Source organism: Dermochelys coriacea, chromosome 1 (genome assembly GCF_009764565.3).
Source record: "Dermochelys coriacea isolate rDerCor1 chromosome 1, rDerCor1.pri.v4, whole genome shotgun sequence".
NCBI classification, from domain to species: Eukaryota; Metazoa; Chordata; order Testudines; family Dermochelyidae; genus Dermochelys; species Dermochelys coriacea.
Genome location: NC_050068.2, coordinates 30,349,969 through 30,365,673, shown reverse-complemented (window position 1 = coordinate 30,365,673; position 15,705 = coordinate 30,349,969). Strand labels below are relative to the sequence as shown.

Below are 15,705 nucleotides of genomic sequence, written 5' to 3'. Positions count from 1 at the left end.
AACAGATGTGCCATTAAGTACCAAAATGATTTATTATAGACTTTAATCTTGTTGTTTAACTGTATTGTTGTTCTGTGCAATGTTTTTCACAGCACTCTTGGACAGGACCCCATTGACAACAAGCTGTCAACCTTAGCTTGGGTCCCTTGTAAAACTATCTTCAACAAATGTGATGTTCTCATGTCATCACCACAGCAATCACAGCCTACAAACTTTTCATCTACTGAACCACAAGATGTGTAGCACCTTCATATCATAAATGCAGCATTGCTGAAATGAAGAACAAGGAATAAATGAAAAAGGAAACCATTTTTTGCCTTTTCTGCATCATTGTTTAAACCAGCAGAGCTTTGATCCCAAAGTTAATAACAATGTCCATCCACTACAGGGAAGATAATTTCACTACTGTCAAACTAATCAGCTTGTCTAGTAACTACTATACATGCACTCTCGTACATACATAGCATATGTGTGCCTCTTGTCACTTGCTGTACTTTCCATATGAAACCACATTAATTGCATTAATACTTAGTTTACTGAAGAGACTTCTGACCTCTTATTCTCTCTTACTGCTTTGTCTCCTTTCTTCCAAGTGATGGTTGGTTTTGGAGAGGCTTGTGGTTTGCACTCAATGACAACTTCTCTGCCCCTGGTAATAATTAAAGTTTTCTTCATCTCATTTAGTGCAAAAGTGGGAGCTGAGGCTGTTAAAAAGAAATATGTTAGTTCTATAGAGAACAATCAGCACCTTCCATTTCAATGAATTCTAACAGATGATTCATCATCCATTTTCACTTTTTTGTTTGGAATCTATTATAATACAGATCATATGGCATGTATACAAAAATATCATTAAACCAGCATCCAATTCCAATGGCAAGATTAGAATTTAATCAACCTATCAGTTAATAAGAAGTCGTTCATATCAACATATTAAAATTAGATTATTTGTGAAATCTAGCAGCTTTAGAGAAAGTCTGGAGAAATCAACAATAAAATGAAATACCTTTATTACAGTAATTAGCTCAAAATATTAGTATATTTTAAATTCCACAAATCCACCCAAAGCTGTTAAATACTATTAGTGGTTACAAAGAGTTTGTTGATGGGTTTTTTAGTTGTTTTGCCTTTTTTCTTCCTGAAAGCCAGTTGTGGAAAATTGAGAATATGTTTCTAGTTTTCTGGAAGTTTTATTTCATTGTTTGAAAATAATTTATTTTCAAGATGTTTACAATTTTGGCTGCAATTTTTTTTTCCAAATTCAGAGATATTTTAAAACCTAATAGTCCAATTGAGTGACCTTTTTATATGTTGAGTAATACCTTACTCCTTGAACAGTCGCATTGATTTAAATGGGTCTATCTGAAGAATAAGGTATTAAACAATGCAAGTAAGGGTATTGCAGTCTGACTCTAACTTATGGTAATTTGACAATGTGAAGGTTCAGCATCCCTTTGTAATTCCATGGGTCTGTGTACCTGTTAAGCTAGCCTTGCAAAAGATTCTCTCAGCGGCAAAAGTGACAGCTCATCCCTCCCCCGCCCCTCCCAATAATTTCTCAACAATGTCTGAATTTCAAAACCTAATTTTGGACAATTTTAATGATAACATTATTAAAAATGGACACTTTAATTTGTTTGTTTGCTTCATAACAAAAACCAGGAATGCAACTACTAGGTTAATGCATTATTATGGCAGCACAAAAAGTCATGATGTGAAAAGTTTAAAGTTACTACAGCAGGATTATACTGGCCATGATGCATTCACTGTATAACAACAAACACAGAGATATGTTAGAGTGCATGTTAAACAATGAAAATACACACTGAAAGTACCATAGCAAGGGAACATTGCAATGAACAGGGACCTTGCAGCTGACTGAATCTCAACTAAAATGCTTGAGACGGGGCATTCTGAGAACATGGAATGGAATTTGTGGGTATGAAGAAACATTTTGAGGAACTAGCTGTGAAAATATGACCTTGGGTCAGCAGTTAGGTGTCTGCCCTCAGTGATCAAAGGTGTCTCAGAATCCTGCACAATTCCTCACTCCACTCAAATATTTACTTCAAACTGGGAATGACCCCATACCAAACCCTTTTTCTAAGTTATTTTCCATCACATAGTTCTATACGCTCTGATGCCAGCAGGGCCTTGAACCAGAATTGTTGGATTAGCTCGAGAGAGCATTTATGACCCATCTGGAGTTGGAAATACAGTAGTGTGAACAGCTTGTGTCAGCCTATTCTCATGAGGTGCCCAATCCTAAAATCCCTTATTCACATGAACAATCCTATTCCACTGCTTCCTGGGGGGCTACTTACATGAGCAGGGGTTTATAAGAACAATCTCTCAAGTTTCCAGCCCAGTTTTTCTGATTCACAAGGTTTGGTAATGCAGAGAAGGCCAGTGGCCCCCAGACACAGAAAACAGGCACTGCATAGGTGGACTCATGTGTCCTCACATTTCTTTCATGGCATCAGGAAACAAGGAAACGTTGTGTTATTATCTAAACTGAACCCTTTGAAATGCTCCCATCACTATTATCATTAAGTCCAAAAAGAAAAGGAGTACTTGTGGCACCTTAGAGACTAACAAATTTATTAGAGCATAAGCTTTCGTGAGCTACAGCTCACTTCATCAGATGCATTTCGATGAAGTGAGCTGTATCTCATGAAAACTTATGCTCTAATAAATTTGTTAGTCTCTAAGGTGCCACAAGTACTCCTTTTCTTTTTGCGAATACAGACTAACATGGCTGCTACTCTGAAACCTATCATTAAGTCCATTATGCTACTGTGCTTTAACCAATGCTATAAGCATAGGGCAGACAGACTTGCCAAGACTCATATTTTAGTTTCTTGTTTTTCTCTCTTCTTTTTAAATCTTGTACATATAGAATATCACCAACCAACATTTCCCAACAAAGACCTTGATTCTGGGAGACCCATAAACATATGCCTAACTTTAAGCATGAGAGTAGTCTTGGTGATTTCAGTGGCAATACTGATAGGCTTAAAATAAAGCACATGATTCAGTACCTTCCTGAATGGGAGTCTTATTCTCAAATGAGATGCAATGAAAGATAAGCAGATTTTAATTTTAGTTTTGTCCATGGGATATGTGATTTTTTTTTTAGTAACTCCATTTTTTTTCAATTCTTGGTATAAAAGTGTTTTTGTTTTTGGGCTTGTTTTCACTGGTTAGAGTGAGTGAAAATGTATGTGCATATCAGGGGATTTGGTTGTGCATTTGAACACACAGTTACAATGTCCTCACTGCACATTGTCCCACACGCAGAATTTGGTGTTAGGTTAGAAGAAATCACTAAGCATAACTGAAGGAGGAGTTTCAAAAAGATATTCTGACAGCAAACGTACTTGTCAACCCCTAGGCAACCAAGGACACACTCACACATGAATAAAAGAAAGAGGAAAAGAGGAACCCAGCCAAATTAATTATACAGCTTTTATCCAATTCTGCTAATGTAGGATCTCTTTATCATGACAGACCATGGAGCCATGTAATTATCAAAAAGAAAGATGAGAGCAATCCTATTCTGTTCAGACATTACTCACCTAAAATCTTCAGCTCAGCACTGGCATAAATGGTTCCGTATTTATTTTCTGCTAAGCATTGGTACATTCCAGCATCTGAGAGATTCACATTGTGGATCATCAGTACACCATGAACCATCTCAACCCTGCTCTGTAATGGAATGAAAAAAATAATTCTACAAAAGCAAACAAATGAAGTGGATTTGCTGGGTTCTTAGTTTTAGGCAAGGGAACAGTAAAGTAAAATAAAATAATAAAATAAATCAATGTGGTTAAAATATAATTCAGCAACTTACTAGAGTGATTTTTTTGGATTACTTCCTTTTGTTCTCCAGTGAATAAGAAACATAAAATATTTTGAGGTCTGAAAAGACCAAAAAATGAATTTCCCTTTGGGTTATTTTATTTGACTGTAAATGCAACATCCCTGAGCATGTTTTTTTTCCTCATGATCCACTACACCAACTTGGTTTATAAAAATGGTTCAGCAAAGAGTACTCTGCCAACCTTCAGCAATGAGTTACCTTCCTCGCTAAGGAACCAGGGTTAAGATGTAGTTTAGGTCACAAGGGAAATGTGTTTGGTGGTCTCAAAGGAGTCCATAGTGAATGTTTGTTTACATACCAAACCCACCATATAATCGAACACATTACTAGCCCAAACCTGCAATATTTCGTTATGTATGTGAGTAGTCTCATTTGCAGGAATGGCACTATTTTCATACAGGACTACTCATGTGAGTAAGGGTAGCAGGATCAAGTTGCCTTTGTATTAATTGCAACATCTCATCTGAAAAGGCCTATTAATAGAAAATAGTTGCTGAAGGTCAGAAGAAAGGTGCACTGACAGCTGTGTAGGGAAATTTGCACTGCATGTGGCTATATAATGAATAATTTGAGGTGGTGCAATACATTCTTCAGTTTCATTACTAAAGACTATTAGGTGTGTGTTAAAATATATTAATAAAATTGCATTTGAAAATGTATATGGGATTAATCAATACCCTTCTCTTTTTTGAGGTCTGAGTTTCAAGTTGAAATGGAATTTGCAGTCTGTATTGGCTGTTTGGAAAATCTCAAGACCACAAAAGCACAGAGATTAAAAGTGCTTCAAAGTCTGGACTGATTTTCCACCCACCTCCAGAAAGGCAGATATGGAAAAGCTAAGGTATATAAACTTGTTTGCAGTGCCTCAGGATGTCAAAAATAAACTGCCTTATACATTTGCTCTCTCATTGTTTTCATAATTGGTCGATTTTCACAGATAGATGAAGTGTTCACTGAAAAGAAAGGCATAGCACATCTTTTATATTCATAAATCCATTCTATGTATTCATTAACAAATGAAGACATTTTCTACCAGAATTGAACAATTTTGTTTTAACCTAGCAATGCATGAAGGGAGTCTACAAACACTTTTTTCTACTGCTCTTAGCATTTGGAGGCGATAAAGAATAGAAATATCCTGCATAAAACTAAAACAACGTGAGATGAGGTGATGACTCAGTTGAAAGAAAGAAAAAAAAATTCAGACCATGCCAATGTTGGTCATTTGCATAGAGAAACACTCTAACATAGATCTTATTTTAAAACTTGTCAGATCAGTGCAGTTAGGACCTGGAATTCCCAGATGGAACAGGCCAATGACATTGGCATGAGAGGTGGGGGCTTTGCCTTTCACAAAAGAGTTATTAAACCATCAGATTTTTACAGATGCAAAAATCAGACATGGCTATTGAGAAAAAGCCACACTTTGTATTAGTGCATTAATGCTGAGGAACATGAGAGCTATAATAAGAATATACCATGTCATATTTAACATACATGTAGCTGGTGATGTTTAAGGGAGTCTTTGTTTATGGACTCTACACTGGTGTAACTTGCACATCAAGGAGCAGGTCCACTTTTTTGCTCAGCCATACAAGGGCCATTTACAATATGACCCTATACACAAATACTCAGAAAGATATAATAAACAACTCAACCATAAACATTATAATCAAAAGCAGAAACAAACAAAAGTTGCCCAATCTTGCTCAGAAGGATATCACTAGTTTACTGATAGTAAGGGCGAGAACATTTCAGAGTCATGGATTCTGAATAAAAAAGGCCCTGCCTGCTATCCTGTTTGGATTACAGGTAGAGAGTGAAAATTTCCAGCTCACCTGCTATCACATACTTTGACATAATTCAACAGACAGACCCACAGGAAAACTGGCGCTACATTATCCAAGGCTTTAAATATGAATAGAAAAAGAAAAATCTCCTTTCTGAAGCATTTCCTCTTCAGCACCATTTTCCCAGCTCACTTTCTCTGAATTAAAGAGGAAACTACAATCTACTGGTGGCTTATTGAGCACTATACCTGTACCCAAAGAGGGACTCCATTCTTCAGCCAATGATAGGTGGGTCGTGGCTTTCCAGTGGCTTTGCATTCCCATCGGAGCTGCTCTCCACTGTCTAACTGAGTATTGTTAAGCTTCTCCACCCAATGTGGGTAGGCTGTAAAAGAGAGATAGCATAATAAATGCAAACACAAGAGGCTGACATGACTTCAGTTGATGTTCTAAAGACCTAATCAATTAAAATACAGATTGTAAACCAATGTGCAGTCCATCTTAATATCAGTGACTATATTAAATCATATGCAGATTAAACTCTTTTAAAAAAGACACACTGAGAGTTAAAGAGGAAAAGTGACAGAACCAAATAAATTTTGAGTAAAGGATTCTACAGGACTATGAGCTGAGTATCACTCTTTCTGGCACTAGAGAGACTTTATGTTTTAATAACATATAATAGACTAATAAGTACAACATAGTGAATGCAGCAATTATTAATATTACACGCATTTATTTTTGATGACCATCATCATAGTATCTGGGAACATTGCAGGATTTAAGTTCAGACTTTTAAGATCTCAGTAGGGAGTCTGAACATCATCGTCTCCCTGCTGCTTGTTGCTCTGTCAGTCCACCAGGAAACCAGGATTTAATCAACTGTGGAGGCCTGTTGGTGAGGTGTTTCATCCAGTTCTTTCCAGAAGTGGTCTCCCTTGTGCTCAATATGCAGGGAGTGAATGTCAGAGGTGTGGGCTGGCTACTCAGTGTCCACACTTAGGACATAACATTCTAGCGCACCACATGAACATAAATCACATGGTGAGTCAGAGATAGGAAGGCAGACCCTTAAAGTAGCATTGGACTAGACCACTGAGGGGCATAGATATATTAACTAGCCTACTGAATTTCAACCAGCAGTCAGCTGGCAACAAGTGGAATGAATGAAGCACAGGACTCCAATCCTGTAAATCAGATACCCATAGATAGAATCCTTCCCTGTAAAGAGCCTCAGTGGGACTGCATGAGGATGTAAATGTCTGCCTATGCAGATCAGGGTCCAGGTTTAATGTTGAACCAAGGCAAAGTTTGATGGCAAGGAAAAAGTCCAGATCAAATTAATCTATGAATCTAAAACATTTAAGAATAAAATACTTAAATCCTTTCTGCAAGGAACTGCAGAGACTAAGAGACTGTCATTGACTTCAAGGAATACAGAATAATATTTCTGGCTGGGCTGAATAATAATCCAGAGTTAGCACAGCAAAGGATCTATTCTGGACAGCGGGGAATCAATAAACCACTTAAATAAGCAGAACCTATGGTGGACTGAATTTAAAAATAAATTTAACAAGCTGTCTAGTGTCTGACAGGTCACCAATCAAGAAGCTGAGAAAATGTAAGCTGGCATGATAGGAAACTAGGTGAGTGTTGAAAGCCTAACTGCTGCATTGTGCATTCGCTGCATGGAATGTAAATCAAGTCTACTGCAGTGTTGTAGTTGTGTTGGTGCCAGGTTATGAGAGAGACAAGTTAGGTGAGGCAATATCTTTTGTTGGACCAACTTCTGCTGGAGAAAAGGAACAAGCTTTTGAGCATCACAAAGCTCTTCTGCAGGTCTGGAGAAGGTAGCCAGAGTGTCCAAGCTAAATACAAGATAGGACAAATTGTTAAGCATAAAGGGTTCACCCCTAGTATAGGACATGTTAAAATGAAGTGGACAGTTAAGGGTTGGCAGGCAGTACAGTGTGTGGAAAATTGTTGTAAGGAGCCATAAAACCAATGTCTCCGTTACCATGCTTGGTTTTTAGTGTCCAGCAGAGTTATGAATTTAAGTTCCCAGGCTCATCTTTTGAAGATGTGCAGGTTTCCTTTGAGGATGAGGACTGATAGCTCAGATACAGAGTGATCATTGTGTGAAAAGTGTTCCCCCAAAGGTGATAAGGTATTTTGTGTTTTATCATTTCTCTGTGTGAGTTCATTTGAGAGAGTAATGATTGTCTGGTTTAGCCACATAATTGTTGTTGGGGCATTTGATGCACTACATGAGGTACACCACACATTGTGATAGATGTGTAGGACCCATGGATCTTGAAAGGTGTTTTGGGGAGTTGTTGATCATCTAGTTGTGGAGATATGTTTGCAGGTTTTGCATCTGTTGTTCTGGCAGGGTCTGGTGCTGCTTTGAGTTGGTGTGTCCTGGTCTGTGGGGAGGATATATCTGATAATGAGCTTGGCAAGGTTGTGGGGTTGTTAGAAGGCCAGCAAAGGGGTGTTCAGAAAAGATTTCTTTCAGGATGTGGCCCCCATTAAGTACAGGATTGAATTGTTTGTTGCCATTCAAAACAAAAACAAAAAAGTTGAACCAAGTACAACAACTCCACAATGAACAGAACACCACTTCTGGGAGAAACCACGACACCAGAACCCACCACATGGATACTACATGATATTCCAACACCATCAATCTGTCAAGACTATCCCTAACTAGACCTGAAGTATATGTACTCTCCAAGGGACTGAATTTCTGCACCACCTCAGAACCTTAATACCCTACTTATATGTGGAAAATTAGAACTTTTCTGTTGACTCCACCTCAAGGAATTCTTTCACAACAAAGAGGAAATTACCCATAACTACCACATCTCCACTATGATGAGGTTTACCTGGCCTTTTGAGGCCTCCTGATGTAGGCCCTACAGTTCTACTTCACTCTGCCCCAGGAATGAGCAGCAGCGGTGGGTCCTCCAGGCCTGCCTAGATGGTCATTGTGGAAGCTGCCAATCAGAGACCAGTAGGCTCAGATAAAAGAAGCTGCAGGGCCTGAGCAGGTCAGATCCTGGCTGGGACCAGAGAAGAAAGGAAAGATGCTCTGCTCAGGCAAGAGGAGCTCGATGGGCTGATTTACTGGCCCTGGGAACATGAGGACCTGGTAACTGTAACAATAAGGTAACAGGTGAAAGGAAAGAGGCAATGTGGGAAAAAGCATAGGGAATAGGAGCAGCAAACTGGACGCAGGGGTATGTAGCTGCTGTGTATAGGGTCCCTGAATTGGGACCCAGAATAGTGGGTGGGCCTGGGACCCCCTAACAGCCAATGCTGGAGTGGTGTAAGCCCCAGAAAGGGGACACGACTAGTTTAATAACCCAAGAAAAGGAGCTAAATTTAAAGGGCTCAGAGACAAGGCTGAAGACCCTGGTGGGGGCTGACTGATAGTTCCATCTGGTCCTTTTACTAAATGCCCAAGAAAAAGACTAGACTCAAACAGCCTAGAGATGGGGCTGAAGACCCTGGTGAGGGCAGATTGTTTGTAGGTAGATTTAGTTTCTACACTAAAAAGGGTTAATCAATTTTTGACTGTGTGACTTGGCTGGAGGACTGAGCCACTGAAGGCTGCCTAATGAGGTTGGCAACCTACAGGGGGCACCAGCAGCAGAAAAAGGCTGCACCACACCCAACCAACAGGAGGCACTCACAAGAGGTGAGTGTAGCCCATCACACCCATCAACAATCATAAGAAAAAATGAATCATCTCACTGGATGCTGCCCAGTGGGCAAAACCACACACTGTATCATTACACTGATTGCTTCAGGAAAAAAAATCAACTGTGAATTCTTCAACAAACGTTACATCCACAATAATCTCTCCACCACCATAGGGATAACTATGCAGTCCCTGAAATCCAGCCACCAAATAGTGATCAAACCAGCAGACAAAGTGGCACCATTGTAATCCTTAATCTTGATGACTACGTCAATGAGGCAGACAACTCTCCATCACCATTTACTATAAAGAACTCAAACTCAAATGACTGCACACCAAAATTCACACAAGCATTTAAAAATACCACCAAATCCTTCCGCAAAGATCGCTAAGGAAAACAACATTTTCACCCCCCTTGAATTCATCCCAGAAACCTTCTGCATGCTTCCCAAGATACACTCAGCAAACAAAGTGTCAGTTTCCTCCAAGACACACTGATTTCCTCCAGAAACTCTATAACATTAACAGCCTCCTTCAGAATAACATCCTTGCCACCCTGGATGTCACCTTCCTTTTCACCAGTGTCCCTCACCATGATAGCATTGCTGCCTGCTTAAAATGCCCACAAAATAATGAACAATGCTCAGAAATCTACCCCAAATGCATTGCCAAACTCACCCATTTCATCTTCACCCACAACAACCTTACTTTAAATAACAAACACTTTGTCCAAATGATGGGAACAGCCATGGGTATGAGGACGGCTTCCCAATATGCCAATCTCTTCATGGGCCTCTTCAAAGAAGAATTTCTGAAAAATACACCACAAAGCCTATGATATACCTGGGATATACTGATGATATTTCCATCCTCTGGTAAGATGACCTAAATTCCCTCTACCACAACTTCAATAGCCACCCCCATCTATTAAACTCTCTCTAGCACATTCCCCACCAGCATCAACTTACTGGACTCCATGATCAGCTTCAAAAATGGAACCCTACAAACAACTATATACAAGAAACCCATGGACCATGATACTTATCTCCACAGATCCAGCAACCACCCCGGACACACCAAGAAAACTTATCTACAGCCAGACACACAAGTACCACAGAATTTGCTCAGAAGAGAAAGTCTGGGACACACACCTAAACACATTTAAAACCACCTTCACCAAGCAAGGACACTCCACCAGAGAAGTAGATCACATCATGGAATGGGCCACCCAAATACCCCAGGAGAACTTGCTTCAATTAAAAAAACAACAACAAAAATCCCACTGACCGGACAACCATAGTTATCACCTACCACCCCACACTAGAAACCATGCAAGATATAATCAGAAAATTACAACCCATATTTGATGAGGATCACATCCTGAAACCTTTTCTGAACCCCTCTGGTTTTCAAACAACCCCAAAATCTCTCCAAGCATCAGAAGTAAACTCCCCACAGACCAGGATACAGCAACTGAAAGTGGCAACAGACCCTGCCAGAACAAGAGATGCAAAACCTGCAGACATATGTCCATTGCGACAATGATCAATACTTCACTGCCCCTTTCAAGATCCATGAGTCTTACACATGCCTATCACAACACATGGTATACCTCATCCAGTGCACTAAATGCCCCAATAACAATGTGTGTGAAACCAGACAATCACTATGCTCTTGAATGAACTCACACAGAAAAATGAAAACTGAGAAATGACAAAAACACACCATATCACCTGTGGAGGAACATTTTCACAGAGCAATCACTCTATATCTGAGCTATCAGCCCTCATCCTCAAAGGAAACCAGAACAACAGCTTCAAACAATGAGCCACGGAGCCTAAATTTATAATTTTGCTGGACACTAAAAACTATGGAATTAAAGAGAGCCTTGTTTTATGGCTCATTACAACATTGTCACACATGTAACTGGCTGCTAACCTTTAATTGCCCACTTCATTTAAAGTGGTCTCCTACAGCACAGAATCATAGACATTTAGGATTGAGAAGGGACCTTGATATGTCATCTTGTCCAGTCTCCTGCACTGAGACAGGGCTAAGTATTATGTAGACCATGTCCTTAAAAACCTCTAATAACAGAGATTCCACAACTTCCCAAGGAAATTTGTTGCAGTGTTTAACTACCCTTACAGTCAGGAAGCTTTTCCTAATGTTTAACCTAAATCTCCCATACTGCCATTTAAGTCCATTACTTCTTCTCCTGTCCTCAGTGGTTAAGAAGAACCATTTATCACACTCCTCTTTATAACAACTTTTTACATCCTTGAAGACTTATGTCCCCCTTCAGACTAAATAAACCCATTTTTTCAATCTTTCCTCATAGGTCATGTTTTCTAGACCTTCAATAATTTTTGTTGCATTCATGCATTCATTCAGACTTTCTCATATTTGTCCACATCTTTCCTGAAATGTGGCACCAGGAACTGGTCACAATACTCCAATTGAGGCCTTATCAGTTCTGAATAGTGTAGAATAATTCCTTCTTGTGTCTTGCTTACAACATTCCTGCTAATATGTCCCAGAATTATGTTCTTTTTTTGCAAGAATATTATTTTATTGACTCATTGATATCCACCGTAAACCCCAGATCCTTTTCTCCAGTCATTTTATATTTGTGCGATTGATTTATTCCTTCTTAAGTGGAGTACTTTGCATTTGACCCTCCTGAATTTCATATTATTTATTTCAGACCATTTCTCCCTTCAAAATCCTTTCCCACTCTTTCACGGTGTGTGGGTCTATATAGAAGCAAAATAATGAAATAAGGGTGATAAAAAGAGGTAGTGAAGAATGAAGGGCAGGAGAAAGGGGGAGAAAATGAGAGGGGGAAGAGAAAAGAAAAGAAGGGAAGAGGAGAAAAGCTATAATGCATTCCTCTTGTGCTTCTACATCAACTCACTCAACCTAAGAAAGCAAGTAGTAATGACTAATTTAATTATCCTTTTGCAATGCATATTGAAAATTCCACAGATCCTAAGTAAGTCAGAATTTGTGAAGTTCCCTAACTAGTTTGCTAAGAGGAATGATCTACAAATAAACATTTTTTTATTCTCTACTGTTAATCAATTTGAGCCTCAATAGAAGTCACTGCAAATTACAGGATGACCAGATGATTTGGGGAAAATCACAGCTCTCAAAATGGAGTGCAGGCAAGTATATTTGGTCTGCTGAGGATATCTTTGGTTTTATCAAAATGTATTTTTAAATGGTCTTGTCGCTCTCAGGACTGAATGTCAGCCCAGCACTGAGACAATACAATGATCATTTCCAAAATATCAGCTGCATCGCACAATCATACTACAGCTGGATGTTGGCATTAGGTAAAACAGGAATTAAATGAATTTGTGGTTGCATCAGACTAGCCAAGCAGACCTGGTGTTCTGGGCACTCCCAAAATATCCCTTGGTGAACCAGATCAAATGCAACTGCAAACTGAGTAAGATTAAAACTGACAGCAAGCTAGCATCTATCTAAGGACATATGTAAATCAGTGTGACCCTCAGTATGACAGTGTTAGTGCTGCAACTTGGTCTGAAGCTGTAAAAGAAACTCTCTTGTAAGAAATGATGGCTTAATATGAGCCCGTGACCCTAAGACAACCATCTCCTATTCCAGAAACATGAGTGCCTGAGACATGACAATGTGTTCTACTATAAATCATTCAATTTAAGTGTATTTTAAAATAAGAAGTACAGTACCAAACTCTGTTCAAAGTGATGCTAGAAAATCCCACCATAACCATGTTGTCTCAGTACTGTTGGAGCTGTGTTGGTCCCAGGAGAGTTCTCCATAGCTCGAAAGCTTGTTCCTTCCATCAGCAGAAGTTGGTCCAATAAAAGATATTACCACACCTACCTTGTCTCTACCATAACAATAGCAGCAGCAAAGCGAACTGCGATTGCCATATAGTAAAACTTGGCTGAATTGCACTCTGCTCAACCAGAAACCCACAAACCGGCCCTGAAAATGGATTTTTGATTTTGCAGAATCCATGAGACTCTGCTGCTGTCTCTAGAATGGGACAGTGGGAGTGATACCATGTGTTCCATGGCCAATGGGGGCACACTTCACCTCCTGCAACCTTAACTGATTTGTGGGTATGTTTCAGTACTTATGGGTAGGTGCTTATTTGTCTTTAATCATGAGTACTACTTTCCACCCCAGGTACTTACTTGCTAGAGTGCAGACCTTAGCCTGGGTCTCCTTTCCCTTAGTGAGGGTAAGTGAATTTCTGCTCTGCATTTGGTTGCTTAAATCACATTTTCTCACATATTCGATAGGCTGTAAAATACAATAATCTGCAGCAGGTCTCCCCTTCTTAAAATTAGGGAGCTTGTTCTACTGTAACTCCACAGGCTGCAAATTAACACAACCTGTAAAGTGTCCATAAAAGACTGTGGTTGAAAAATGGCCTTTTGGCAATCACAGAAACATAAAGGGACTAGAGAAAACTCATGATGGTGTGGGGTTTGGGATAGCAGCATTATTCAGGTAAGAAATGTTCTCTGTAGACTGATTCCTGAGCAGCATTATGGGCACCAAAGACTATTTGCTTCCTACTAAGAAACAGAATCTGCATTCCTGCTAATGAGAAAGGTAGTGCTGATTAGTGGGTAGAGCACTGGATTGGGACTCTGGAGATCTGGGTTGTAGTCTTAGCTCTGCCACTGACCTGTCCGGTGACCTTAGACAAGTCACTACACCCTGCTGTGCCTGTTTCCTTATCTGTAAAATGAAAGCTAATGATACTTTCTTTGTAGAATGCTTTGAGATCTACTGATGAAAAGTGCTATATAACAGCTAGAATTATTATTTGAGGAGAACTAGGGAGACACCTTGTAGCTCATCTAAAATGTACTGGAACACGAGTGCTTTTACAAATTATTGTGGAGAAAGAGAAATGATATTGCTAAAAAACAAGGGCTGTCACTCTTAAACAGAGACCATTGACAATAAGCATTTGTAATACACGGAGAAGTTTTGTGTTCTTGTCCGTGGAAGAGATCAGAGTGGTTCCCAGCCTTGGAGTCTTGTTTTCAGTGGAAACCTCAGAAGGTTAGGGCAGAAATTGCATTATGAATGACATGCCCAGTCAGACTGGTGCAAGCCACTACATTTGAGAGAGAAATGGGGCAAGCCCTTCCCAGCATCCCTTTGCATATAAAAACCACAAAACTGCCCTTGGCCCTGGCTGGAGGAGGTATGAATGAGAAAAGAGGGGAAGCCTCATCCAATGAGATTGTGACACTCACTCATTATTGGCCTGAGGTGCGATCAGAAAAAACCATCAACAAGCTAGAGGGGACAGAGATGATTACAAAACTGGAAGATTTGAATTACAAGGAAAATGAACTGCATCCATCTTAGCAGTGTATACATATTTGAAAGATGTAAGTATTGAAGACAGAAGAATTATTTATTGTGATTATCCTATTCAGTGGAGAATAATCAAATGGAATTAAGAAAGGGAAAATTAAGGCTGAATATCAGGAAATACTTTCTTTTAGAGTGATCCATTAGGCTGAGGAACAGTCTACAAATGAACAGGTTTCAGAGTAGCAGCCGTGTTAGTCTGTATTCTCAAAAAGAAAAGGAGTACTTGTGGCACCTTAGAGACTAACAAATTTATTAGAGCATAAGCTTTCGTGAGCTACAGCTCACTTCATCGGATGCATTCCGATGAAGTGAGCTGTAGCTCACGAAAGCTTATGCTCTAATAAATTTGTTAGTCTCTAAGGTGCCACAAGTACTCCTTTTCTTTCTACAAATGAAGTATCAGAACCCTGTTGTTTGGGACTTTTGAAATGAGTCTAGAACACTGGAGAAGGTACTGAATGGAACACTGTTACATTAGCAGAGAGATTTGCTAGATGACCTTATGAGGTAGAAAAGGAGTACTTGTGGCACCTTAGAGACTAACAAATTTATTAGAGCATAAGCTTTCGTGAGCTACAGCTCACTTTATGAGGTAGGTCTCTTTCGCCTCTGATGTCTATGACTATATGATTCAAGGTATGGTGAAAGTGAAAACCCATATAATTGAAAGATATAAAAGTAAGTGTGTGTTAACAAAACACTATATTTATTAATAAAATACTGTGAAACAAGGCATCTGACTGGTAAACGCTCACACTGTGCAGGTATCTGATATTCTCACACAGGTAAAAATGTGCCATTCCTGAAATAATATTTTTAAGTCAGTTTTTACTCAACATTTTTTTCTCTCTCAGCTGTGTAATTTCTCCAACGAATTACACCAGCTTTGAAAAGGGAAGATCCCTAGCTTTTCAATGAGACATGCACCACTT

At 39.4% G+C, this 15,705-nt stretch overlaps 1 protein-coding gene across 2 annotated transcripts in view; it reads right to left on the bottom strand.

The window, feature by feature from the left end:
- CNTN5 (contactin 5) overlaps positions 1–15,705 on the bottom strand; it is a 1,042,858-nt gene that overhangs the window by 191,562 nt on the left and 835,591 nt on the right. For both annotated transcript variants that reach the window (XM_038372749.2, XM_038372738.2), the window contains 3 exons: positions 5,922–6,058; positions 3,579–3,708; positions 554–704 (listed from right to left, as the gene is read on the bottom strand). In XM_038372749.2, the coding sequence (XP_038228677.1) occupies positions 554–704; positions 3,579–3,708; positions 5,922–6,058 (418 nt within the window). The remainder of the gene's footprint in view (positions 1–553; positions 705–3,578; positions 3,709–5,921; positions 6,059–15,705) is intronic.